This window comes from Lipotes vexillifer, unplaced genomic scaffold, assembly GCF_000442215.2.
Source record: "Lipotes vexillifer unplaced genomic scaffold, Lipotes_vexillifer_v1.1 scaffold240, whole genome shotgun sequence".
Lineage (NCBI taxonomy): Eukaryota > Metazoa > Chordata > Mammalia > Artiodactyla > Lipotidae > Lipotes > Lipotes vexillifer.
The window spans coordinates 7462890-7489732 of record NW_006797481.1 but is presented as its reverse complement, the minus strand read 5'-3'; the positions used below and the strand labels follow the sequence as shown (position 1 = coordinate 7489732).

The window sequence follows — 26843 nt, the reverse complement described above, 5'->3', positions numbered from 1 at the left end:
CCTGGGACTGCCCTAGCACAGCCCTGTTCAGTGTTTGCTCCTATTTTGAGAGTCTGATTCTAGGTAAAACTTGGTCACCAATACATTCCCGTTTCAGAGATCTCACCTGCCCCGTGGTCTCTTACTCTGTGGGATTCCTCTCCTCGCGGGGCCCCGTGTCGATCATGGGATTGCCAGCAGATCTGTGCAGGAAAGGACTTGACCTCTAGAGTCAGTTTGACCACATCAGCCTCAGCCCCCAGTGCTGGGCAGCCCTGGGAACAGGGCACACAGGCAGTGGAGGCAGTTTACAGATAGGGGTATGCCCTGGTCCTTGCTCTAAGGTTTCCCTCTGGAGAAAATGAGTTCCCAGCATGGAGGAGGGCTTATCTTGGGCTTCTTTTTGGCCAGAACTGCTTTCTCAGCTGCAGTTCGTCCATAGCATGCTGTCCTCTGCCCTGTTCTTGTCTTTGTTCCTTGGTGGTGTTGCTATCCCCAGGGGCTCACTTGTCAGAGCCACTTATGAAGCAGGAGCAGAGAAAGTCTAGGGAAGATGCTCCTTTGGTCATCCTAGCAACACCTCCACAACGGGCACTTGGTGAACACAGGCTGCTTGGGTGGGTCCTCACTACCATGGCTACTATCAGCCTCAAGGGCAGAATGGGGAGAGGGGAGACGATAAGCCATCTGACCAACGTTTGGGAGCACCATCCTGACGCTTGGTAATTGAGTGGCTAAGCATATACCGTTGTTTGGGGACTAACGCTTAACCCTTCTTTTTGACAGGTGAGAACAGGCAGCCATAATGGAACCCAAACCTCAGAAGAGTTCAGGTACCCAAGGGGCATATTCTCGGAAGGAAAAAACTCTATTGAAAATAATGATCAATTCCCGTCAGACTAACCAGGATACAGAAGTTGGTTTTAGTAAGGATAATGGGTGGCACTTCTGCGACAATTATTCTTGGTGTGGAGAATGTAGCAGAGGCTATTAGATTCAGCTGATTATTTTGTAAGAGCTCACTTATCTAGGAATTTGGCATTTTCTGATTTTCATGGACCAAATGTTCCATTTGTTGCTGGGAGATGGTACTAACAGCAAACTATAGCCCAGAAAAGACTGGAGAATATTTCCTTAATTTTATATGAAATTCTCACTTGGAGAAACTGCCAAAATTGTTATCAGGGCTTATTATGAGGATAGGTCAAGGGGTATTATTCAGATGTTCCTGCTTCATGCTCACATGCCTCACTGTAGATGATTGGTCAGAAGTTTAGGATGAACTAACTTAAAAATCAAACTATCTGATTCAATTCCAAAATGAGTATTTTTGAATATTTATTCAAAGCACCTATTATTAGTAAGTCACCACGCTTCGTATTGCAGAGGATGTACAGGTTAATTAGGAATAGTCTTTCTCTCAATGAGTTTGTAATTTCATTGGGATATTAAGATAGACACATTCCAGTAGCTGTATTGGGAAGTTAAGATAGGCACATATGATCAGGCTACGATAGGTAAGTGCAAAATTCTGTAGAGTCTGAAGGGAAAAAAAGCACACGCGTCATTGTGGGAATCCAGAGAGGTTTTATGGAGAAGGCATTTGAGCTGGCCCCTAAAGGCTGTATAGGGTTTTAAAAGAGATTGGGAAAGAGAGCACATCTCAGCAGAAAGGGATGACATGGCCGAAAGCAATGAAGTGGGTTTGAGGCAGGTTGTGTTCAAGGAGAATGTGGCTGTAAAATAGGAAGGACGGGGGGAGAACAGGAAAGTGGTGCTATATGGTGCCGGATATTGACCTCATATAACCAGCAACCCTTGAAGCATTTCAAGCACAGAAGTGGTGTCATCAGATTTGCTTTTTGGATTGCTCATATTTTTAGAAAAATAGCTTTATTGTGGTATAATTGACATACAATCAACTGCACATATTTAAAATGAACAACTTTGATAAGGTTGTGTGTATGTGTCTGGGAAATGATCACCACAGCGGGATAGTAATCACATGCATCACTTCCAAAAGTCTTCTTGTGCCTGTTTATAATCCTTCCCTCCAGCACCCAATCCCACTCCCCGTTGTTCTGCTTTCTGTCAAAGTTCGTTTGCATTTACTAGAGCTCATATAAATGGAATCATACTGTATGAACTCTTGTCTGGTTTCTTTCACTCAACATAATTCTTTTGAGATTCATCTATGTTGTTACATATACCAAGAGTTTTTCCTTTAGTCAACTGAATTTTTTTTTTAATTAATTTATTTATTTATTTATTTTTGCTGTGTTGGGTCTTCGTTTCTGTGCGAGGGCTTTCTCTAGTTGTGGCAAGCGGGGGCCACTCTTCATCGCGTTGCGCGGGCCGCTCACTATCGCGGCCTCTCTTGTCGCGGAGCACAGGCTCCAGATGCGCAGGCTCAGTAGTTGTGGCTCACGGGCCTAGTTGCTCCGCGGCATGTGGGATCTTCCCGGACCAGGGCTCGAACCTGTGTCCCCTGCATCGGCAGGCAGATTCTCAACCACTGCGCCACCAGAGAAGCCCCGTCAATTGAATTTTTATGTCTTAAATAGTCAGATAAAAATTTCACATATTTATCCTTGCAGTTACCACTTCAGCATTCTTCATTCATTTGTATAAATTCAGATTTTCATCTGGCATCATTTTTTCCACCTGAAGGGTTTCCTTTAACATTTCTTCTAATGCAGGCCTCCTGATGCTGAATTCTTTCAGCTTTTGCATGTCTGAAAATGTCTTGAAACTGCCTTCGTTTTTGAAAGATATGTTTGCTGCCTATAGAATTCTAAAATGACACTATTTTTCTTTCAGTACTTTAAATACGTTGTTCCACTGGGTTTTGATGTTGTTGTTGTTTTGCTTGCGTTGTTTCTCATGAGAAATCTAATGTCATCCTTATTTTTTCTTCTGTATGCATTATCTCTTTTTTCCCTCTGACAGTTTTTAAGGTTTTTCTTTATCACTGATTTTGAGCAATTTGGCTATGATGTTCCTCGTTAGAGTTTTCTTCCTATATTTTGTGTTTGGGGTTCCTGACCTACTGAGATTTCTGAGATAGTTTTCTTTAAATTTGTAAAATTTTCAGCATTATTTCGTCAAATATTTTTTTCTGTCTCCCTCCCCCACTTCAGGGAATCCAGTTACCTGAAACTTGAAATTGTCCCACAATGCACCAGTGCTCTTTTGTGTTTAGGGTTCTTTTTTCACTCTCCATTTGTTTTAGTCCCGTTAATCCCATCCAGTGTTGTTGTTTTTCTGAGACATTGTGGTTTTCATCTCTAGAAGTTCACTTTGGATCTTTCTTATATCTTCTATATCTCTAACTTCTTGAATGTATAAAATACAGTTGATAAGAACTGTTTTAATGAACTTCTCTGTTAATTCTAACATCTGTGTCCGTTCTGGGCCAGTTTTGAAGGATTGATGATTATCCACATTATGGGTCATGCTTTCCTGTCTCTTTGCATGCCAGGTAACTTTTGATTGGTTGCCAGACCTTGCAAATTTTACCTTGTTGGGTGCTGGATATTTTTGTATTTCTATAAATCTTGAGCTTTTTTCCTGGGATGCAGTTAACTTCCTTGGAAACAATTTGATCCTTTTAAGACTTGCTCTTACGATTTGTTAGGTCTGGAGCGGTCCTCAGCCCAGAGCTAATTATTGCTCACTACTGAGGCAAGACCTTCCTGAGTACTCTACCCAGTGCTCCATCAATGATCATTTTTGCCAGTTTGGCTGGACGGAACTGGCACTTTTTCTGGCCCAGTGGAGCACTGGGCACTCTTCCCTCTAATTTTGTCTGATGGTTCATTCTCTGGCCTTGGGTAGTTTCCCCACACACATATACTGATCAGTATTCTTGAATACTTCAGGGGGACCCTGTGACTGTCTCTGGGATTCTCCCTCTGTGCGGCTCTTCCCTCTGTCCTATGAGCTCTAGCTGCCTTGATCTCCCTGAACTCTCAGCTCTGTTTCCTCCGCTCAGGGGTCCACCTGGGCCCACCTCAGTTCCCCTTTCCTGTGCTGTGGACTGGAAACTCCGCCAAGGAAATTGTAGGGCTCACCAAGTTTGTTTCCTAGCTCTTAGGGATCCATGACTTCTATTGCCTATGACCAGTGTCCTGAAAACAACTAATTTATATATTTTGTATTGTTTGTGTGTTTCAGACAGGAGAGTAAATACAGTTCCTGTTATTTCATCTTTGCCCGAAGTACAAAATTGGCCAGATTTGGCATTTACTTACTCTCAGGGCTATGTCGAGGATGGTTTTGAAGATGCCAAGAATGGAATTAGAGAGTCAATCTAGACAGTTACCAAAGCAGTATAGTGAAAAACGTATGCAGGACTTGAATTCATGTGACTTTAATGTATTGCAATGCATGAAGGTCTTGAAGGTAGTGGTGATAGAACAGAGAGATAGGGGTGGATCCAGGAGGTAAAATGGACATGACCGATGACTGACTGGACAGAAGGGTGATGGAAGGGTGAAAGTTTAAGAGGACTCTAAGTGTTCTAGGAGGGGAGGCTAGATAGATGTTGGTGCCACCAAGTGATCTAGGGCACCTGAGAGAAAAGGATGAGAGAAAGAAGTTTATGGGAAATCGAGGTGGAGATGTTCAGGGCCAAAAATGATCTATCCAAGGGTGAAAATACTGAGATTTTGTCCTAGAAGTTCCCCTAGAGACTGAATTTTGCTGATCACATCCCTGGTGTGGTGTTTAGCATGTTTCTCTGTTTTCTGTATTTCCTACAAATTGGATCTAGAGGGTTGATGAGATTGTTTCAGTGTTTTTTGGTCAAGGCTAATCCATGGATGGTGTTGTCCATGGCTTTTAAAATAAATGCAAACTGTACCATGGTCTAGTGTCTACCAGGTGCTGCAGGATTCATCTGCAGCCTCATCTTATACCACTCTTCCTCTCTTACTCACTCTGTTCTCTTACTCCACTCTGTCTCCTACTGGGGAGACAGCCTCTCAATAGCTCTAGGGAACTGCTCTGTAGAGGTAGGGGGAAACCAGCTTATGTATGACTTTTGGCTAGAAAATACATTCAGTCAAGAATACATCTCAGTAGGGCTTCCCTGGTGGCGCAGTGGTCTGGAGTCCGCCTGCCGATGCAGGAGACATGCGTTCGTGCCCCGGTCCGGGAAGATCCCACATGCCGCGGAGCAGCTGGGCCCGTGAGCCATGGCCGCTGAGCCTGCGCGTCCGGAGCCTGTGTTCCGCAATGGGAGAGGCCACAGCAGTGAGAGGTCCGCGTACCGCAAAAAGAAAAAAAAAAGAATAGATCTCAGTAAAAGATTGCTGTTAGCCACAAAGGACAGATACCTCAAGTTAATGATTTTAGTGCTCATCTATGTACGGGAAGTTGCAAGGATTTGGATTCATTAAAATTCTTCCTGAAATACCTCTGACTATCTATGGGGACTGTTTTTCTAGATCACAGAGTGCCGCATCCTGCTTTTCATCCTGAATTCCTCTCAGGGTGCGCTGTCGGTCAGGGACTGCAGTGGCTACGATGCTCTTTGCTTTCCTTTATTTTTCACCTCCATTTTACAAATGAGGAAACTGAAATGTAGTGATTCAACGTGTTCTGTAAGTATTTGTTCAGTAGATAAATCTGTGAATTTGTCCAAAGCCACACAACCATTAAATAAAGGAGCTAAAACTTTTTGCTTTTGTTTCCTTCTGTTTTTCTCTTTCCTTTTTTCTTCCTTGGTGGGAAGAAGGGGGGCAGCAGGCAGAGCTGCTGCAGAAGGAAGAGAGGCAGGGAAGGTGAGGACGGCTGTCTGAGACTTGCTGGATACGAGCATAATGTCTCCATCAGCTGTAGTACCTAATCTTCATCCTGTTTTCACTTAATAAAGAAGGGCTAATTCTTTAGTAAAGGCTGTCTTTTACCAAACCATGGATGAACTAGAACTATAGCCTGGATGTAAAAGCAAAACCAAGGTCTTCTTTTTAGAGTAAATTTTATTCTAGCAACATTAATTTTTCCTAGATAAGGAAAGTAGTACATATTTCTTGCAGACCCTTTCAAAACTATAGAAAAAAACCAAAACTGCCTATACGTGTCCATCCTTACAGAGAAGCAATTAACATTTTGGAAACCTCCTATTTAACCACTTTGCCACCTTATTTTCAATAGCAGGTGGTTTTGCTTTTGTTTGGTAAGTCAAAGGTCAAGGCAGAATTATCTTGTTGCTGCGGCTTGTGCTTCAACAGGAAGGGAGACAAATCTTTGCTCACATCTAGAGAGCCAATGGCATCCGGAGAGCCAGACAGGTGTGAGCTGAATTAAAGAGCTTCTAAATGTCATCTGAACAAAGGTCCCGACAGTGGATGAATTAAGAAACACACGCTTGGTCCTGGGTGTTTTGTTCTCCTGGCCTATTATAGATGTTTTTTTCCATAACTGAATAATGGGAAGACCTTTCCAGCGGTAAACAGTGTTCTCCAATTGAAGCAGTCCTTCTCAGAAATTTATAGGGAACAGACTGAGTCCTGTTCTCTTTCTTTTATTAGGCAAACAATTTACATCGTATTATGAAAGTGAAGTCTGCAAACAAGATTACTTTATTAAATCACCACCTCCTCAGCTTTTCTTCTCTGCAGTAAGTATTCGCAAAGATTTAACAGGCCTCCCACCAGCCTCATGAACATTTTTTAAATCCTTTCTCTTCCTTTGAGATTTAACTGAGATGCAAAATGTTTTCATTTTTCAGACCTCTTGGAAAAAGCGGCTTTTCATCCTGTCAAAGAGTGGGGGAAAGGGCTTTAATCTTTCCTATTACAAAGACCATCATCACCGAGGTTCTATTGAAATTAATCAGTGCGTATCCAATCAAGAAAATGTTTATAATAACAAATACTAATGTGTTGCCTGCAAAATAGAAAAAAGATTAGAAAACGTTAATTTGTGGAACTAAGAGTCCAACTGAAATAGGAATTCTGAATTAAGTTTTAGGCTAAACAAAGTATTTTTAATCAGTGATAAACCAGATCTAAACTTATTTTCTAAAACTATTGGACAATTTTCAAAGTATTGATCAAACAGATCTAAAGTTTTATTCAATTGGAAACTTAATAAAAACCATTAGTCAATTTCTTCCTAATTTTGTGTTTGCATCTGTTTAATACTTTATATCTATATCTAACAGAAGTTCCAGTGTAGAAGTCGGCATCGGTAACCATGAAAAAATGCAATCTGTATGGAAGATGTTTAAATGCCATCATGACGAAGTGATGTCGATCAGGGCCACTAACAGGGAATACTTCCTCATTGGCTATGACAGGTAAGTAGTAAGATAACACAGGGTGTCTCCTGTATGCAAAATAAAAAAATAAACAAAAACATTTTAAATCAGTACACAATAAACATGCCTTGAATAGAAACCCATGGGGGCTTCCCTGGTGGCGCAGTGGTTGAGAGCCCGCCTGCCGATGCAGGGGACGCGGGTTCGTGCCCCAGTCCGGGAAGATCCCACATGCCGCGGAACGGCTGGGCCCGTGAGCCATGGCCGCTGAGCCTGCGCGTCCGGAGCCTGTGCTCCGCAACGGGAGAGGCCACAACAGTGAGAGGCCCGCGTACCGCAAAAAAAAAAAAAAAAAAAAAAAAAAGAAACCCATGGCCACAACCTTAAGCACCATCTTGGCATTCTTTATTACGTGTTAAAATACCTTGACAAATCACAGTATTCATTTCCTAGGGCTTCCATAGCAATGTACCACAAACTGGGTGGTTTAGAACAACAGAAATTTGTTGTCTCACTGTCCTGGAGACTAGGAGTCTGAAATCAAGGTGTCGCAGGCCATGGTTCCTCTGAAGGTTCTAGAGAAGATCTGTTCCAGGCCTCTCTCCTAACTTCTGGTAGTTCCTTGGCTTGTGGCAGCAAACCTCCAGTCTTTACATGGCAATCTCCCTATGTGCACGTCTCTACGTCCAAATTTCTCCTTTTTATAAAGACACTAGTCATATTGGATTGGGACGCCCTTCTCCAGTCTGACCTCATCTTAACTAATTACGTCTGCAACAACCTGACCTGACTTCCAAATAAGGTCACATTCTGAGGCACTGAGGATTGGGATTTCAACATGTGAATTTAGGCGGGGGACACAATTCAACCCATAACTGTCACCATCACCACAGATACATTTTATGTACAAGAAACCAATACACTAACATCTACCCAAGGTACATATATTAGGGAGCGGCTATGCTCGTCCCTGAAGGAGTCTTCAGTTTTTAAGAGGGGCTCCTGGTGCTAGCGAAGATGGCAAATGGATTGTTTGTGGATGATTATCTGCTTGACAGAGAGGCTAAAGTTGGAGAAGGCAGCTGTACAGAGGAGGTGGCAAATGCTCAAGCCAAAGTATCAATATGAAGAGATTTGATCTACTGCAGATCAATCCCCAGGCGAAAACCTTTCTTTACAATTGTCTTGGGAGTCAATAGAAAAGAAGATGTGATTTATATACATTTGTTCAAATACATCCTTCTTAAATACATGCACTCCCTAAAGGGAGGCACACCTAAATAGCTACACCAAATGGCGCTGACAGGTTAAGGGGCTACTTAAGAACACAAAAGAAATCCGTTTCAAAGTCAAAAGCTCCAAACCCCGTGATTATACTGTTACTTTCCACTTTTCTTCCCATTTCTCTGAGCTTTGCTCACAGAGGTGGCATGAGGGTTAATTCTGGTGTGTTAGCATGGAAGTGGTAAGGATCCAAGAGGGGGGGCATTTAAGCCACTCAAGAAAAAGTTCCTTATTTCCCTGGTACCTACCCCACTGCCTGTTCCAATCTTTTTTTTTTTTTTTTAACATCTTTATTGGGGTATAATTGCTTTACAATGGTGTGTTAGTTTCTGCTTTATAACAAAGTGAATCAGTTATACATATACATATGTTCCCATATCTCTTCCCTCTTGGGTCTCCCTCCCTCCCACCCTCCCTATCCCACCCCTCCAGGTGGTCACAAAGCACCGAGCCGATATCCCTGTGCCATGCGGCTGCTTCCCACTAGCTATCTACCTTACGTTTGTTAGTGTATATATGTCCATGCCTCTCTCGCGCCCTGTTATAGCTCACCCTTCCCCCTCCCCATAGCCTCAAGTCCGTTCTCCAGTAGGTCTGTGTCTTTATTCCTGTCTTTCCCCTAGGTTCTTCATGACATTTTTTTTCTTAAATTCCATATATATGTGTTAGCATACGGTATTTGTCTTTCTCTTTCTGACTTACTTCACTCTGTATGACAGACTCTAGGTCTATCCACCTCATTACAAATAGCTCAATTTCGTTTCTTTTTATGGCTGAGGAATATTCCATAGAGGAAAACATAGGCAGAACACTCTATGACATAAATCACAGCAAGATCTTTTTTGACCCACCTCCTAGAGAAATGGAAATAAAAACAAAAATGAACAAATGGGACCTAATGAAACTTCAACGCTTTTGCACAGCAAAGGAAACCATAAACAAGACCAAAAGACAACCCTCAGAATGGGAGAAAATATTTGCAAATGAAGCAACTGACAAAGGATTAATCTCCAAAATTTACAAGCAGCTCATGCAGCTCAATAACAAAAAACCAAACAACCCAATCCAAAAATGGGCAGAAGACCTAAATAGACATTTCTCCAAAGAAGATATACAGACTGCCAACAAACACATGAAAGAATGCTCAACCTCATTAATCATTAGAGAAATGCAAATCAAAACTACAATGAGATATCATCTCACACCGGTCAGAATGGCCATCATCAAAAAATCTAGAAACAATAAATGCTAGAGAGGGTGTGGAGAAAAGGGGACACTCCTGCACTGCTGGTGAGAATGTGAATTGGAACAGCCACTCTGGAGAACAGTATGGAGGGTCCTTAAAAAACTACAAATAGAACTACCATACGACCCAGCAATCCCACTACTGGGCATATACCCTGAGAAAACCATAATCCAAAAAGAGTCATGTACCAAAATGTTCATTGCAGCTCTATTTACAATAGCCCGGAGATGGAAACAACCTGTCCCAATCTTAATAAAAGAATCCTTCTCTGGTTCAAAATAAGCGCAGGTGCCGTTGTTGCCACATGCCGGCTGAAAGTTTATTCCTACCAACAGGGAGAAGATTAAAGACTGGGTCTCTTTCTTGTCATCACTCTGCCGGAATATAAAAGCCGCAGACCAGAATACAGAGGTAACTATTTCACTAATAAAATAACAGGGCACCTGAACAAAGCCCTCTTTCACAAGGAAACAATGTGAGCTATTTTTTTCCCCCTCCTTAGCAACTGGCATTAATACAAGGAATAAATAAGTGAGAAAATGTACATCCTTGTTATTTTTATGACTAACAATAGAAAAAAATTCTTTTGTGTTTTGCAAGAGAGCTAAAATACAGACACTTCAAATTTTCATTATTGGAGTAGGAGGAGTGAAAGCTAACTGTGGCATTTTTTAATAGTAGCTGAAACTACAGTATTTTCCATCTTTGTTATTTAAGGTACATAATAGCTACCTTTGGAATGACTAAGTCCAGGGTGGTTTCTAAAAAAAATGCTTTTTACCTATCTTGTATTTTCAATATAAGGTTTCTTTGATGTAAGTGCCAGAAAATTTAAGTTGTTTATTTACTTCGTAAGAACCTTTGCTAATTTACCTAGGTCCTTTCTTAGGACAGACCTTTATAAATGAAACTTTGGCCTCTAGGTATCGTTTTGACATGGTTTCTAGGTTGTTGTATGCTTACAACAAAAGCAGAGGCCAAGGAGAAGGGAAAGCAAAGTGTGTCTACAAGTACTCAAATGATTAGAGTGAAGGGGTGGGGTACAGAGGGACACAGCGTTGAAAAGACAGGTTGAGGGAAACTTAGAGCATCTCTGAAGGCCAGGCTGGGAGTCCTCAAGGGTTTTGGAACAGGAGAGACACAAGATCAGCTCTTGTCTAAACAGGAGAATGCTGGCCAGCATTATAAATGTTAGTGGTCAAAGACTGGAAGCAGAGAGCCCCATGACCAGGCTGTTGCTTCATTCTAGACAAGAGATCAATCATGCCCTGATTCCAATATGCCTTTCTGATAAGCAGGAGAAACTCTCATTGGGTGATAGAAGGCCCTCTTCAGTCCCCATCCCTCTCCTTGGTCCTTCCTGCACACCGGAGGCTGTCAGCACGACCACAGCAAGAAGAAGTCTTCCAGACATGGTAATCGGACTTACCTCTCTTAGGACGCCCTGCCTGGGAGCCAGCTGATGCTTCAAAAGTCAATGTATTTGACATCTTCCTCAAAGCCTAATCCACCAAAGAATGATTCTTAGTCCTATGACCTATCCTATATTTAGTCTGTTTCCCCTACCATGATGAGTCTTACTGCTTGCCCTGCCTACATCTAAATGTATTCATTCATTTTGGATGCTCTTTGATATGCATCCAGGTACATCGGGTATGATGGGTGGAGATCCCCCCCAGCTAAACAAAAGCCTGGATGGTAGCCTTTTCCTTCCTTTCACCAACAGGGCAAAGATTACTTCTGTAAAAAAATTTCCCCAAACACCGCCTGACCATCTGTACTCCTGAGGCAAAATCAGAGCTCTTATTATTTCCTATATTAACCCAGATCAGTCTTGCTTCTCCGTGTGTGTGACTTCATTTCTAATGAAGTCCATTGGAGGAAAAAAAATATAATACATTTGCCCCTTGAAAATGATTTGTAACTGTGCTTTCAGCTCTCTTGGATTTGTAATCTTCCCAATTTTGGATATTATTAATGAACAGGCTGAGTGTTTTTTTTCTTCTGCCATGGATGCTATTTTGTCCCTTAGAGATGTAACCACTGACTTTGCCTTTTCCCTGGGTACCAGGCACATGTTAATAGGGCATAGCCTCCTGTTTTATCTAGCTGGAAGCTCTCCAACTATTTTAAAAGCTTTATGTAGCATATCAAATGCACCAGGCCAAACACTTCATTTGGTATTTGTAGGAAAGGTGGTAGGAAATGGGGTTGAGAAAGGTAACTCTTTTCAGTAAATGCCTCTTGCTTTTCACTCCTGTACCCCTTCTCCCTAAAGATAATATTATTGGTCATTTTGCCTTTTCATACTATGTATTCCAATCCAGTGATTTTCCAATCAGTTTCAGTTAAGAGAACCACCTGCCTTGTTGGGAGTTGTTGTTGCTGTTTCTAAAATAAAATGGGAATCCTTCCTCATCCCAGACTCAGCATGACCTGGCTTCGTGAACTTGGAGCTAGAAAAACGGACACAACTTAAATACATCTTTTTTTTTTTTTTTTTTAAATCACTTTCTTTCAAGGACTTCCTAGAGAACATTCAGGGTTTTTTCAACCACCACCCCCGCCTTGCTCTAAGGCATTGTACTTGGAAGAATTGAATTGTACTTATAACAATTTTCCTGCCAGGCAAAGCAGCTACTTTGTACTGTCCCGTATCTATTAGAGAGGGAAGCAGTAATTGGTTGAACCTAGATCACCTTGAAGCCTACAATTCATACTATCACATGATCGATGCTACAAAATTGCATTGCTATGGAAACAGTAGAATTATATAAGCAGAACACAAAAGAGGAACACTGAGCAGAAAGGGAAAAGATGCAGTGCCTTGACCCTGGGCTAATTAGCTTCTCAGATGGCACTGAGTGAAAACTAGAAAAAGATGAGGGTGGAGGATTCAGTGGCGGAGCTTAGTGACTTAGAACACCACCCACCAGAGAGAATTACTTGTTCTGAATTACAGGACCCAATAATAGAGAAAAGCCTGAAAGATGGGCTTATATTTTTATATCAGTGGTGACCCAGACTCAAGAAGCAAGTTTAAGTTGTGTGGGCTTCTGGATGTAACCTTGGAAGATCCTCGGATGTTCTCAACCCAATTAATCTATTATGCCTTTTCCAGAAAACATGTGGTTTAATTCTGTCTCTTGCAAAGACAAAGAAAAAGCATTAATTCTGTCTTCATCTCTTTATTCAGCATTTAATGGAAAAAAGTTCTTTTTTAAAGGAAAAAATTTCTTCAGGACTCAGAGAAGCTCACCTACCGCATGACTTCTTGTCAGAGACCGCTCAAGATACAGAAGAAGAGAGTCATTATATTAATCCTCGAAGTATTCTTTTAGAGGTAACCCCTGCTGTTTACTAACCATTTATTCCTTCTACAAATATTTACTGAGCCCCTGCCAGGCAATGTTTCTGAGGCACTAGGCTGGTTTCAGAATCAGACACAGGTGATGTGCTCACAGTGTTGACACTTTAATAGAAACCAACCATGATACGAGACAGAAAGGGCTCCATGCTGAAGAGAGATGCTCGTAAAATGCTCAGAGGGCATGAGGGGTGGTAGGCGAGGAAGCTGACTTCCAGACAGAGGCCAGGGAAAGTTCCATGGAATGACATTTGACCTTACATGATAGGCAAAATTTGGACTTGAGGGATTGACCTGGGGAGTCTTTCTGCATTCTAGGAAAAGATAATAATAATATGAGCAGAAACAACAATACCCTTGGGTGATAAATTGTGTGGCATATGCCAACCAGTCTACTGATCATTTGGAATTCCCTACTGAGTGCCTTCTGTGTGCGAATCCTGTACTGTGCTAGGCACGGTGGCTACCAGAAAGGACCTGATATCACGCCTGCCCTCAGCGCTCACAGTCTTAACCACCTGACGATGCTCCACCAGAGGCATGGTCAAAGAGCTCTGGAAGCAAACAACAAGGTCCTACTGTATAGCACAGGGAACCATATTCAGTATCCTGTGATATACCAAAATGGAAAAGAATATGAAAAAGAATGTGTGTGTGTGTGTATACACACACACACACACACACACACACACACACATATACATATATATTGGGTTGGCCAAAAAGTTCCTTTGGGTTTTTCCATAACAGCTTATGGAAAACCCAAATGAAATTTTTGGCCAACCCAATATATATACATACATATATATATAGCTGAATCACTTTGCTGTACAGTAGAAATTAACACAACATTGTAAACCAACTGCACTTCAATAAAATAATACTTTTTTAAAAAAAATAAAAGAGCTCTGGAAGCAATAGAAATAAAGACAGATTTTCTGTCTCCACTGGAGTCAGGGAGGGCTTCAGGACACACAATGGCATTTGACAACATATATGATGAATAGTTCAGTTGAGCTCTAACCCAGCGTGATTGGCATATTAGGGGAAAAAAACCCACAGCAACCACAAGCCAGGCCTGAATACAGCTTCATTAGACAAAAGAGAAAAGGGGCACTCCAGGAGAAGAAAACTGCATGAAACGGGCACTAGAAGAACACCGTTTGTAGGGGCGTAGTGGGAAGGCTGGCTTGACTGGAAAGAAGTGTTCCAGTGATGGTTAATGGTTAATTTGTTAGGTAGGCAATCGAAAGCCCTTAGGGTTTTTGAGAAACCGTTGCCCCAAATGACTTAGTTCCAACAGGCTAGTGGAGAATCCCCAGAGGACAGTATTTTCTAGAATCCTTACAGCCCCTTGAAGTAACTTGACTGCCTGTGAGCAGAGTAGCCCGAGGCCAGCTCTGCACTATGTCGGAGCCTTTGACCCAGTCAGGTGTCGTGATTCTGTAATAGTATCGGTTGGGCAAAAGAGTTCATGTCATTAAGTGCCTAGTGATGAAACAGAAAAATGGACAGCAATTTACTCCAATAGAACACTTGTATCAGGAACGTGGGGAATCCTAGAGAAGAAAGCAGATTTGGAGTCTGCCAGAAGCTTTACTGGTTCATTCCCCCAGAATGAGCACCACTGTTCATCCAACGGTAGACATACTGTTTCAGGGACCAGAGCCATCAGGTAGTGGGTGACAAGGTACCTGGCTTATTGATAGACTCACATCCTTACGTCTCTCCCTCTTGTCTATAGTTGGATAATATTATTGCTGCCAGTCATTCTGGTGAACCCATCGAACCCATTGGACCTGGTAGTCCAGACCGGGTCTCCAAGGCAGTTGAGTGTCATTACATGTCAATGAAATCCTGGTAAGTAAAACTGCCATACTTTAAAATTTGATCTTAGCTAATGTACTGTTCTAGAACAATTGCTGCCAGATCATTTAAATAGTTGATATAATAATACAAAAGCATTACCATAGACCAAGTTCAACACATTATTCAGTCATCTCAAAACAAGTAAACGTGAGAATGGTTTCTCTACCCATAGAAAACCATTAGTGACATTCTGGGGACATTTTCTGTCTCCTGGGGCAGTTCTTTTCTATTTTGCATTTACGTCTCTCACACGCTCACCTTGTCTCTCCAAACCCTCCCGATGTAAAGGGCTATTTTGGTTCCATGTCCATTTTTAGAAGGAAAGTTTATTGGATTTGGTTCTAACTGTAGCTGGGATTCTGATGGTTGGACATATTTCAAAACCTTGTTAGTTTTCACATGGCTGTTAGCTACTTAAATCTGATTCACACACCATGGAAAGCTGTAAATAGATAATGCTGAAAAACGGTTTGTGTTAACTTCTTGTACTCTAGTGTTTTCAAAGAGACGTCCCATAAGTCTGCTGATAGCAAAGAGGAATCCCAGACCCTGGCAGATATCCTGGATGGGGAGCTTCACCCACAAGAACAAGGCTCAGGAACAGGCTCTTGTCTTTCACCTGCCAATACGGAAGCACAGATCACGAATGACGAAAAGGGGTCGGCCTCACTAAGTGTTGTGCAATTGTCTATACTAATCAAGTAAAGTTCTCATTTCTAAAATTGTATGGGCCCGTAGAGCAAGGCAGGCTTCCATTTGTACTCAGAATTCACATTTTAATCTCCAACTCAGCCAAGAATCTGTCCAGCTTGCCCTTCTCACTGATACGGTAACAAAGAACAGTGAATACCAGAGTTGGAAGTACAGCGAGCAGTCCCCTGGGCTGTGAGTGGCATTTTCAAATACTTTAAAAAATTCTGTTCTTTCAGGTTCTGGAACCTTGGATCACCCTGACCTGGGTTGTATATCACCCAGATTTTACTATTAAAATGACAGGCATGCAAGCCACATGAGGTTTGGTTGTAGACTAGGCTGGAGGACTTTCAGGTTTTAAATGATGCCAAGAACATTTGATGAGATCGTTTTCAACTTTAACTCTTTTCAATGCCTCCTTCTGTGGAGAAGTGTGCAAACTGACATGATATATAACGAACTTCGTCCATTTTTTACTTCTTTTCCATTGTCTACCATGGCTACCACATCCCAAGGGGGTGGAGGAGGACATTAACGAGTAAATTAAATTCTTTTTCTTCTCCAAATGTTTTGGACAATCTTTAATGGCATAATACCATCTCAGATGTCGAAAGCCAAAGTCCATTCAGAAGGTACAGTTCAGAGCCAGAGAGAGTTGCCTGACTTTTACAAATGTCTTGTAGTAACATCCCCGATGAAATCCAAGTGGAGAAACTGAACGTGTTCCTTTCTCCTCCGGACATCAAAAACTATCTTGCTCTCAGAGAAGCTGCAGGACGGATATGGTAGGTAGGAGATTTGAGCGTTACTGATTATAAATGGGGTTGGATGATATGAAGACAGTAATTATATCTTGAAGCACTGTATGTGGCAAAACTGCCTAGACAACTCAGACTCTCGTGCCGCTGTTGTCACAAAACGTCTTTGATTGAGGCAGAAATAAGGATACTGTTGTATAGGAGGGACAGCTGGGAGATAGGTGGGTACAGGAGGATCCAAAAGTCCAGGAGGCACTAAATTTCTGATTTTTTGAAAGTGAGGAAAAGTGGGCAGGAATACGTATGGTCCAAGGAAATCATTGCCAAACAACGAGCAGTGAGTATTTGATGAATGAAGTCAGTGAGGTCAACAAGAATCTAAGGTCTAAAAGAAAATGGCATACCAGGGTCGAAGACTTCTAGACATCAGGTGAAAATCTGCTGGTCAGGGACTCAGACACAGAAGATTGTGTGGCAGAGAAGTTTCTTAGAATGATCACTGTTTATTTGATTTTACATTCTTTTAAAGACCTTGTAATTCATTTTGATGGAAGATTGCATTTTTAGAATAGAAGAAAGCTTGTAAATGTAAACGTCACACATCAATTATAAGTTCTATAGGAGGGCAGGAACCACAACCTGCCATTTTCCCAAACTTCCCACAATCTAAGGCTCAAAACATATTTGACGGAAACTATGGACTCCTCTACACCTGAGCTTGCTCATCTAATAATTCATCTATTTTTGCATGACATATTCACTGTGTGCTCACTTTAAATACTGGGTTTTTCCGTACCGTCTTACGGAAAAACCGGAACGAACTTTTTGGCCAACCCAGTGCTTAACATCTTCTGTTTATGGGGTTATAAAAAAAAACATTTTTTTAAGGTGGTTCCATAGTTCTGGGGTCTCAAAGCCGGTTGAAAAAGACAGCTACATAAACAAGTAAATATAAAATGCATTTGATCCGAGTATACAATAAGCGAGGGGCTCGGACAATGCAGTAGCAGTCCAGAGGCAGGAGAGATTGATTAAGGTAAAGGAAGGGTAATGTAGGAGGGCTTTGGAGAGGCAGTGTCATTGGAGCTGGAGTTTGGAGGAAGGCTCAGGCTCCAAGAGAAATGATAGAGGAAAGAATATTCCAAACAGAAAAAGGAGTTCGACTACTTTAGATGTAGTGCAATATAACTAAAGAAACTAGTAATAGTAGTGGTAGAATAGAGTGAGGAGCCGCATCTGTATCTCCATCTGTGCCCCGCACTCCCAGCAAGCACCGTCTCACTCTTGTGTTGGATGCTGTACCCGCATTGCAGTGTGGCTCAGTGGGATGGCCCCCCGCACCTGGGATGCTTATTTTTTCATGGAGATCACCTTTTGGCCGTGAATGACCTGAAGCCCCAGAGCCTGGAGGAGGTTTCCTTGTTTCTCAGCCGGTCCATCCAGGGGGAGGTGAGTCCTGCTGACTGGCCCTGGTCAGGGCAAGAAGGAACAAGATCAAGGTCTTGGATGGTGTCTGAACAGTGCTGTGCTCTGAAGACAAATGAGACTCTGCAATCCGCAGCCACCACATGTAAATAAGAGAATAAGAAGTGTAAATAACACTTCATAAGATACTTCTAAATAACAAGAATGTTATTTTAGGACCCTTTTAAAATTCTTTTGTATCAAGTAGTATTTGGAGGGAGCACTGGGCTAGGAGACTGAACGGCTGGGTTCAAGACCTCAGACGCAGCATGACATGGCAAAAAAGAGCTTGCAGTGGAATCAGGCAGGCTCAGTGTTTATGTCCAACCTCCTTTAACCAAATGGTGCCTCAATCTTCTCTTCTGTAAAATTAGGGATAATGATAATGCTAGTTATTGGAGAATTAAATGAGATAATATATAACATGCTTACAACAGTGACGGGCACATATTAGGTGCTCAGTATGGTTATTATTATTTCTTCTACTATCGGCTGGGGAATGCTGAACAGGTTTAGCATTTTTTTTTTTTTTTTTTTTTTTTTTGCGGTACGCGGGCCTCTCACTGTTGTGGCCTCTCCCGCTGTGGAGCACAGGCTCCGGACGCGCAGGCTCAGCGGCCATGGCTCACGGGCCCAGCTGCTCCGCGGCATGTGGGACCAGGGCACAAACCCGCGTCCCCTGCATCGGCAGGTGGACTCTCAACCGCTGCGCCACCAGGGAAGCCCCCAGGTTTGGCTTTTTAAGCCTCCATTTCCTCATCTTAGAAACTGACATACCTTCCTCGCAGACTTATTGTAAGAATTATACTGAACATGTGACTATGTACCGAGTACGCATGTCGTTAAAAGGCTCGCCATGTTTCTGCCTATTAGTACGGTCTCCATATTGTTAGCTCCTTTCCTGGTCTATTTTTATTTCTGACATGCCACTTGACCTTAGGAAAGTCACTTCCTTCTCTGACAAGTCAGTTTCAGTTTCTTCCCTCTAAAGTGAGAGAGGGTTGGTTTTCAAACTGTACTACTTGGACCCCTAAGACCAGGACAGGAGGAGAGGGGAGGAAGAGGACGGTGTTCTGGGCCTCGGCTAGTGAGAGCAGTGTATGTTTATCATTATTTTTGCCTGTTGGAACTTCCTGTTACCTCACCTCGAGGAAACAGTAACTTGGCTTAGAATTTCTAAAAACCACAGTACAGGAAGATCTCTCAAATTTCTTCCAGCTCTGAGAGTTTATGATTAAATATGTCTTATCTCTTCTGCATCACACAATAACTTTGTTGGTTAGACAAATTGTACTACCCCTACTATCTAAATGGGAAAACTTAGTAAGGATGAGGGAGTTGTCTAAGATACATAAATAGTTAGGGTTAGAGCAAAAGGACTCATTCATTCCTTCATTCCTTCACTCATTCACCATTTATTGAACGTCTATTGTATGCTGTATTCTCTGCTAGGTCCTAGAGCCACAAAAATGGCCTCAGCCTGAGCTCAAGGAGCTTACAGATTAGTGGATAAAACAGGTATATTATGTGCTAGTTACAGGTGCAGTATGTGCCTTGAGATACAAACAGAGGACCATGGGATCACAGAGGAAGAATGAAGTTAATCTATTTGAGGGAGGCCAGAAAGGTGTCTCAGAGAAGGGGATGCTTGACTTGAGTTTTGAAGACTAGGGTAAGAGTTTGTGTGGTGGCAAAAGGGAGCTTTTAGGAGTCCAGCCCAACACTCTAGTAACTGTAATATATTTCCTCTGCCAAAGACCCATGCTGCGGCCAAGTGTTCAATATAATCTTCCGAAAGTTACCAAACAATACGCTTATCCAGAGACCTAGGCATCAGCTCTGCAGCCAAGAAAAGGGTTTTTGCCTGGGAGCAGATCCAGGAGGAACTCCACCTGGGTGTTGCTGACTGCAGTTTATCAAGACTGCCTTCTAGATTGTGGAGTCACTTGCATAAGAGGGACTGACAGCATTTCTTTTGGGCTCATTCTGCCTGCCCCCCTTTCTCCTGGATGCTATTGAGAAATACATGTGTTCACCAATATGATTTTTTGAAGATCAAAAAACTCCCCAACTTGCCCACCCCTACCATTCCTGATCTATTTCTTTATGTTAAAAACAAATATCCAGTCCTTTTCAAAATTCAAATAGCTGGTCCCTGAAAGGAAAAAGGATATTGGAAGATGGGAAGCTATGGAACGAAAGGAGGGGCAGTCAAAGGCCCCTAATGTTTTCCAGCAGCTGAACCAAGCAGATGTACTTTCCGTCCTTGAGAATGAAGTTGACAGAAATGGGAATTTGGGGTGAGCGTGGGTAGGGACAGGAAGGGGAGAGAATGTGAGATTTTAAAAGGAGGGGGAGGAGCTGTGCATGGGAAAGGGGAGGAGATGCTAGATTGCAGGAGAGACACATAGAACTTCAGTTTCCTCCCAGTTTTGTCAGGGGCTGGTCCTGTCTGGTGGTCTCATTTGGATTCTCTTGTTTCAAGAGGCTTTTTATTTCTTGGTACAAATGGGCCCATCTGGACAGGACTGATGTACTCTGGAATCTGCCCTAAGGGCTCAGGCCAATGGAGGCCAGAGAATAAAAATCCATCTTCCACATGAATATATCAATATAAGTCATCCTGGTTTTTTCCGGCCCAGATTTTCCTCAAAACCAGCTTCAAAGGGTGTGAATGAGGACAGATTGACACTGAGAACCAACAGTCCTAAAGATAGTCTTTAGTCATTTAATGTTCTTCTTTCTTGTGTTTTAGAAAGTAAAACTCACCATCGCTCGGATCCCAAATTCAGAGAAATTCCACGCAATAGCCTGTACATGCCACTTACCAGACCAAGGTATTAAACCTTCTAAACTGGGTACGTCTGTACTGGAGAGGACACTGGAGAGGAGTCTAGCCATTAAAAAGGGTCACCAGAAAGGATCTGGAGAGTAACGTGCTGTCGTGCCCACTGCCGACAAGCGAGGATGGGCCCCAGACTCTCTGCTGGGCTCTGCCCCTCACCGCTGTGTGATAGCAGGCAGTCAGCACAGCTCTCTGAATTTCTCCACCTGCATCTTAACAAATGGGAATAACCATCCCATCTCTGGCTGTTGCATCAGGGATGTTGAGAGGCCCAAGTGGGATGATAACTATGGAACACAGTGAAAATGTAAGGCCTTATTATCTCAGACTTTGTCCCAAACACCACAGACTGAGATTGGGTACGTTTCTCATCTAAAATGTGCTGTGTGTTCTGTGAGGTCATGGTCCACACAGTCTCTTCTTTGTTAGGGAATGGACAGTTGGAAACACTCATTTCGGGAAGCCAAGATTCCCGAGGGAGATGTGGTACCATATCAGCGTTCCCAGACACCTCCTGCTATTCATCACATCCAGAATGCTAAGACACAGTGACTTCTTGGATTCAATGATCATCTTGTTTTCTTAAAGACCAAGGAACAATTTTAGAAGTCGAAGCAATTTTAAGGTTATATCCAGCAAAGTCTGCTTGCTCTACAAGTAATAAGAGAACCGCTTAGCACTTCTAAGTTTGAAAGTTCTTAACTAATTGATGCATTAACTCATTGATCCTAAAAGGCCGAAAGGATCAAGTCTTCTTTCATAAATAAGAAAACAAATGCAGAGAACTAAAGGTTGAATCAAATGGGGGAACGGTAGAGCAAAAGAGGCCTTCGGAAAATAGATCTTACTGTGTTGCCATTTCGCACGGGAAGAAATCAAGGCCTCAGACATTTAAGGATATATTTTCTTCATGGCTCCTGGTTTCATAGCTATTTAGTGGCAGAACCAAGAATCTAAAACCAGCTCCTGAGAAACAGATGTCCTCATCTTCACTTTGTATTTAGATTTGAAAAGACCTTCAGCACACAGATGAGACACTCAAATAGAGTTCATTTTCTGTCATCTAGATTGTACACAAAAGTATTAAAAAATTTTCATTTGCATGCCCTATTGGACCTACTGTTTCTTTTTCTTTTTCTTTTTTTGGTAAAGCTAGATTTACCAAATTAAGACTCTACTTTTTTCCAGTTTTATTGAGATATAATTGACATATAACATTGTATTAGTTTAAGGTATACTGTATAATGATTTTATATGTGTATATTGACCTACTGTTTCTACTTCTAGAAATTTATCCTACAGAAATACTCACACAAATACACAAAGATATCCGTTAAAAAAAAATTGCTCACAGTAGCGTTGTTTGTAACAACAACAAAAATCCTTTGGGAATTGCTTAATTATGATGACTTCATATAATTGAACATTCTGCAGATGTTCAAAGTTTTACATAAACGATTAGGAAAGAGGTTCACAATATCTTAAGAATGAAAGAAGCAAGTTGCAGTACAGTAGGTATAACATCATCCCACATTTATAAAAATAAATGACCGGTGTTGGTGCATATAAAATTTTCCCAACCCTGGGCTTCCCTGGTGGTGCAGTAGTTGAGAATCCACCTGCCAATGCAGGGGGCACGGGTTCGAGTTCTGGTCTTGGAAGATCCCACATGCCGCGGAGCAAATAAGCCCATGTGCCACAACTACTGAGCCTGCGCTCTAGAGCCCGCAAGCCACAACTACTGAAGCCCGCACACCTAGAGCCCATGCTCTGCAGCAGGAGAGGCCACTGCAATGAGAAGCCTGCGCTCTGTGGCGACGGGTAGCCCTCGCTCGCCGCAACTAGGGGAAGCCCACCTGCAGTGACGAGGACCCAACGCAGCCAAAAATAAATAAAGAAAATAAAGAAATTTTAAAAAAAATTTTCCCAACCCTAACTGGGGAGAGAAATCCCTCCCTCACAGGGGTTGTTATGATATTGAAATGGATGATGTACAAACAGCCCCTGACACATTGCCTGATATGGAGTAAGCACTCAGTAAAGGTTAGTTATACTGCTGCTGCTAAGACAATACCATTTTTTGTCTAGAAGAACATACATCAAATTGTCGATAAGAATCATCTCTGAGAAGTATGATCACAGTTGGCCATTGGGGGGAGGCATTTCTATAATGTTCGAATTTTTCTCTCTCTTTTTTTTTTTTTTAAACTATCAGCACATGTCACATTTATAATGAAAAATAAATACAGGTGTGGTAAATAATATATATATATGTAAACATATTTATATATTAAGCCTTCATAAGTAGAAACCAAGCCACCTTAGTGAAGGAAATTTTTTAAAATATCAAGGTAAGTCAGAAAGAGAGAGACAAATACCATATACTAACACATATATATGGAATTTAAGAAAAAAATAATGTCATGAAGAACGTAGGGGTAAAACAGGAATAAAGACACAGACCTACTAGAGAATGGACTTGAGGATATGGGGAGGGGGAAGGGTAAGCTGTGACAAAGCGAGAGAGAGAGGCATGGACATATATACACTACCAAACGTAAAATAGATAGCTAGTGGGAAGCAGCCGCATAGCACAGGGATATCAGCTCGGTGCTTTGTGACCGCCTGGAGGGGTGGGATAGGGAGGGTGGGAGGGAGGGAGACACAAGAGGGAAGAGATATGGGAACGTATGTATATATATAACTGATTCATTTTGTTGTAAAGCAGAAACTAACACACCATTGTAAAGCAATTATACTCCAATAAAGATGTTAAAAAATATATAAGAAAATATCAAGGTGAAGCTGTCTGGGAATCAGCAATGGGGGTGGGTACACTGCTCTGAAGCCCAGAGGTCCTTCTGTTTTGCTCAGACATCTAAGCTGAGATGGATAGACAAGCACTAGCTCCCAGGCCCTTCAGTTCTGCACTGAGTGGAAGAAGAGCCTGAAGACTAAGGCACTGAAGCGTTTACCTGGCTCATGGAGGTGCTGGGAGAACACAGGACGCCTGGCTCCCAGTCCGTGCTCTCCCCTGACCAATGAGGGTAGAGAGGCTGCTCCTGGCCCTCTCTTCGTCCCAGAACGTTCCACCTGCAGCTGAACCACCTGGGATACTTGTTACGAAGATCCTGCTCTAGGGGCTTCTCCCACATGAGCGGTTTGTTCCCCAAAGGAAGTCTCAGGGCAGATTTCAAGATCTCCCTCAACCCAAAGGTTCTGATTTGGTCGTTCTGTTGTGGGGCCCTGGAATCTGCCTTCTAACAACCAGGTGACTGGACTGCAGGTGGACCAGGGAGCATTTCTGGGGAGCATCACCCCCCAGGGTAACGGGGAGAGGCCGGTGTACCTTCTGAGAAGCTGCAGGACACGGAATATGCACGAGGGTGATTTTGAGAGGAAAAGGCTCTTCATTTTCAACAGTTCTGGAAGAGGCTGATGACAACCACCCCTCCATTCCCCCTCCAGAAAGGAACCCTGCGCCTGAGCAGAGAAGCCTGGTTTCCACTCTGCTCTCTGCCACTGGGGAGTGTCCTAACCAGGGCTGGAAAGAAGCAACGTGTCCTGACTCTGTGTGCCCGCACGCCACTGGGCGGGTGAGGGGCAGAAGCATTAGGATGGAGAGGAACGTGGCGTGGGACCGCAGGCTGCTTCTCCTCAACCAGTTTCATTCCTCTGCATCTCCCCCTTCCCAGAGCAGTAAGCCAGCAATTTTTCCCGCAATTTATTTAAGCGAGGTCCAGCCCAATGACGGCTCTTCATCCTAACAATGGTTGTGGCCCCAAGGAAAGCTGGTGACTGGCCCAGAAATCTGCTAACTGAGGCATTTGTCCCACACCCAGCTTTTTGTTACTCGGCCAAGAGAACTGTAGGACAGCCTGCCGAGAGATGGAGGCAAGTCTCCAGGCCAAGGCGAAAAGGACACGTGCCTCACGGACATGTAATTCATCAGAGAAGAGAGGGTAGGATAGACCCTCCTCCCACTGTGCACCCCCCACCGCATCCACACCCATCCTCGGTGCATAGAGTCATCTCTGATCTTCCCCTTCCAGAGCTGCCCTTGCTGTTCATTCCAGCCCGATTCCAGATGGACAAACATGAGTGAAGGTGGAGCTGGGGGCTGCAGAGTGATGAACCCGACTGTCCCTGCAAGAATTAGCCCTGTTCTGGGCATAATTATGGAGGAAAGGAGGTAATGAGAATGGATTATAAGCTAGTCTTAGCCATCATATAACCTAGGCCTGAATCTGGTGCACTTCAGTCTTGCTGGGGAAGAAACCAGAGCTGGCAATGTGAAGAGAATTACCTGGGCTCCCCAGCTCCGCGTGGCACCTCCAGCTTCCAGGTTGACATCGTTTCTGCCCTTGCTCAACTTTCCAACAGGGCATTTGGAGCTGCCACCTCTCAGCCACTCCCTCTTCCTAATGGTTGCATCATGCCTCTAGGACAGGCCTCAGAGGGTGTCTGTATCTTTCCACTTTGTTCTTTCTGCTGAGGACACAAACTATTCAGAGTGAAATCTAAATAGCAGCTGGTAAGATATGCAATGGACATGCAGGGCCAAATACATCTATCCTGACTCAAAGCTGCTGACATATTCGCATGGGTTCCAGAAAGGTGCTTACATAGATGTGTGTGCGTTTGTGTGCATGTTGATTGGTTGGGGGTGGTGGAGAAGACAGGTGGGAGCAACAATAATTCTTTAATCAGCTGAGAAGTTGAAGCAATCAATCTCCCCACCCCTACCCCTTTCTCTTCAGGGCTTGTGCCAGGTACTTTCCCTTAGGATGAGAAGGGGGATTTAAACTGTCATAAACAGGCCCAAAGGGAGAGGGCTTTCAGATTCAGAAGCTGGATTAATTTAGATTTCTATCCTGAAGTTGAATACACAGACATGCAGGAAATGTGTTTTATTGAAAAATCTCTTTAAAACATCTGAGTTGATGAAGTCTTTGTCTAATGATCAAGAATCTGGAAAGACCTCCGGAGCCATTCTCCATATCAACTCTGACTAGATGGTTCTGGATATCTAAGGGTTTAAGTGAACTTTGCACTCACAGGACTGGACTCTGGAGCTGGGCTGCCCAATTCAGTAGCCACTAGCCACGTGTGACTTAAATTTTTAAACTAATTAAAATTAAATAAAATTTAAAATCTGGTTTTTCAGTTGTACTAGCCACACTGGAATCATTCGGTAGCTGTATGATGGTAACTGGCTACAGTACTGGGCAGCACAGATGTAGAATATTTTCATCATTGCAGAAAGTTCTAGTGTACAGCCCTGCTCTAGAATGTTAAACCCCTCAGAGGGGAACAGTTCACATCTGTCTTGCTCTCTACCATATTCCTAGCACGTAAATACATTGCACTGCTCACGACAAGGGCTAATAAATACATGTTAAAAGAAGGAATCACTAAATGTGGGGTTAAATACCAATTCACAAGCATTATTCTAGTTTGTTAATGGTTTCAAATAAAATATTCATATCAACGATTTTTATAACTTTTTTTTCTTTTGGTATGGGGTCAGATCCAATTAATTTAAAAGCAAAGCTGTGGGCCTTTTTAATATAAGCTGTTTTCTCAACAATTAACGGGTTGTTATGGACTAGTCAATATTGACTTGGGCGCTCTCCTGGGGACACAAAAGATATACAAGATCTAAAACTCTTTAACAAGAGCTTATGACATAGTAAAAAAAGAGGAAAATGACCAAACTGTGATCTCTTGTTTACCTGATGTCATTTGAGAAGTCACCCTCCTCTAGTTTAAATTTTAAATTACGTTCATCATAATCTTTCTGAAATTTGTCAACACTCTCTTGCCTTCTTAAACTCTTCTTACTCAGGGTCATGGTGATGGGCATTCTTTTACCATATACTCTAAGTATTTTCTAAGAAATACTGGGACATGGGAAACATTTACACACACACACACACACACACACACACACACATCTGATCTGATGTGTCATTTAAGGTCAGTGTTTCCTTACCAATTTTCTGTCTGGATGACCTGTCCATTGTTACAAGTGGGGTTTTATTTTTTAATTTTTTTAATTTAATTTTTTA

The 26843-nt window shown here is 42.5% G+C and overlaps 1 protein-coding gene across 1 annotated transcript; it reads left to right on the top strand.

The window, feature by feature from the left end:
• Nucleotides 1–784: 784 nt before the first annotated feature.
• PLEKHS1 (pleckstrin homology domain containing S1) lies at nucleotides 785–20862 on the top strand. The gene is made up of 12 exons (XM_007469619.1): nucleotides 785–812; nucleotides 6516–6604; nucleotides 6716–6822; nucleotides 7151–7285; nucleotides 10112–10187; nucleotides 11075–11191; nucleotides 12973–13119; nucleotides 14888–15003; nucleotides 15507–15713; nucleotides 16389–16490; nucleotides 17777–17912; nucleotides 20683–20862. Exons 1-12 carry the CDS (start codon nucleotides 785–787, stop codon nucleotides 20860–20862), a joined length of 1440 nt encoding a protein of 479 aa, XP_007469681.1.
• The last annotated feature ends 5981 nt before the right edge of the window (nucleotides 20863–26843 follow it).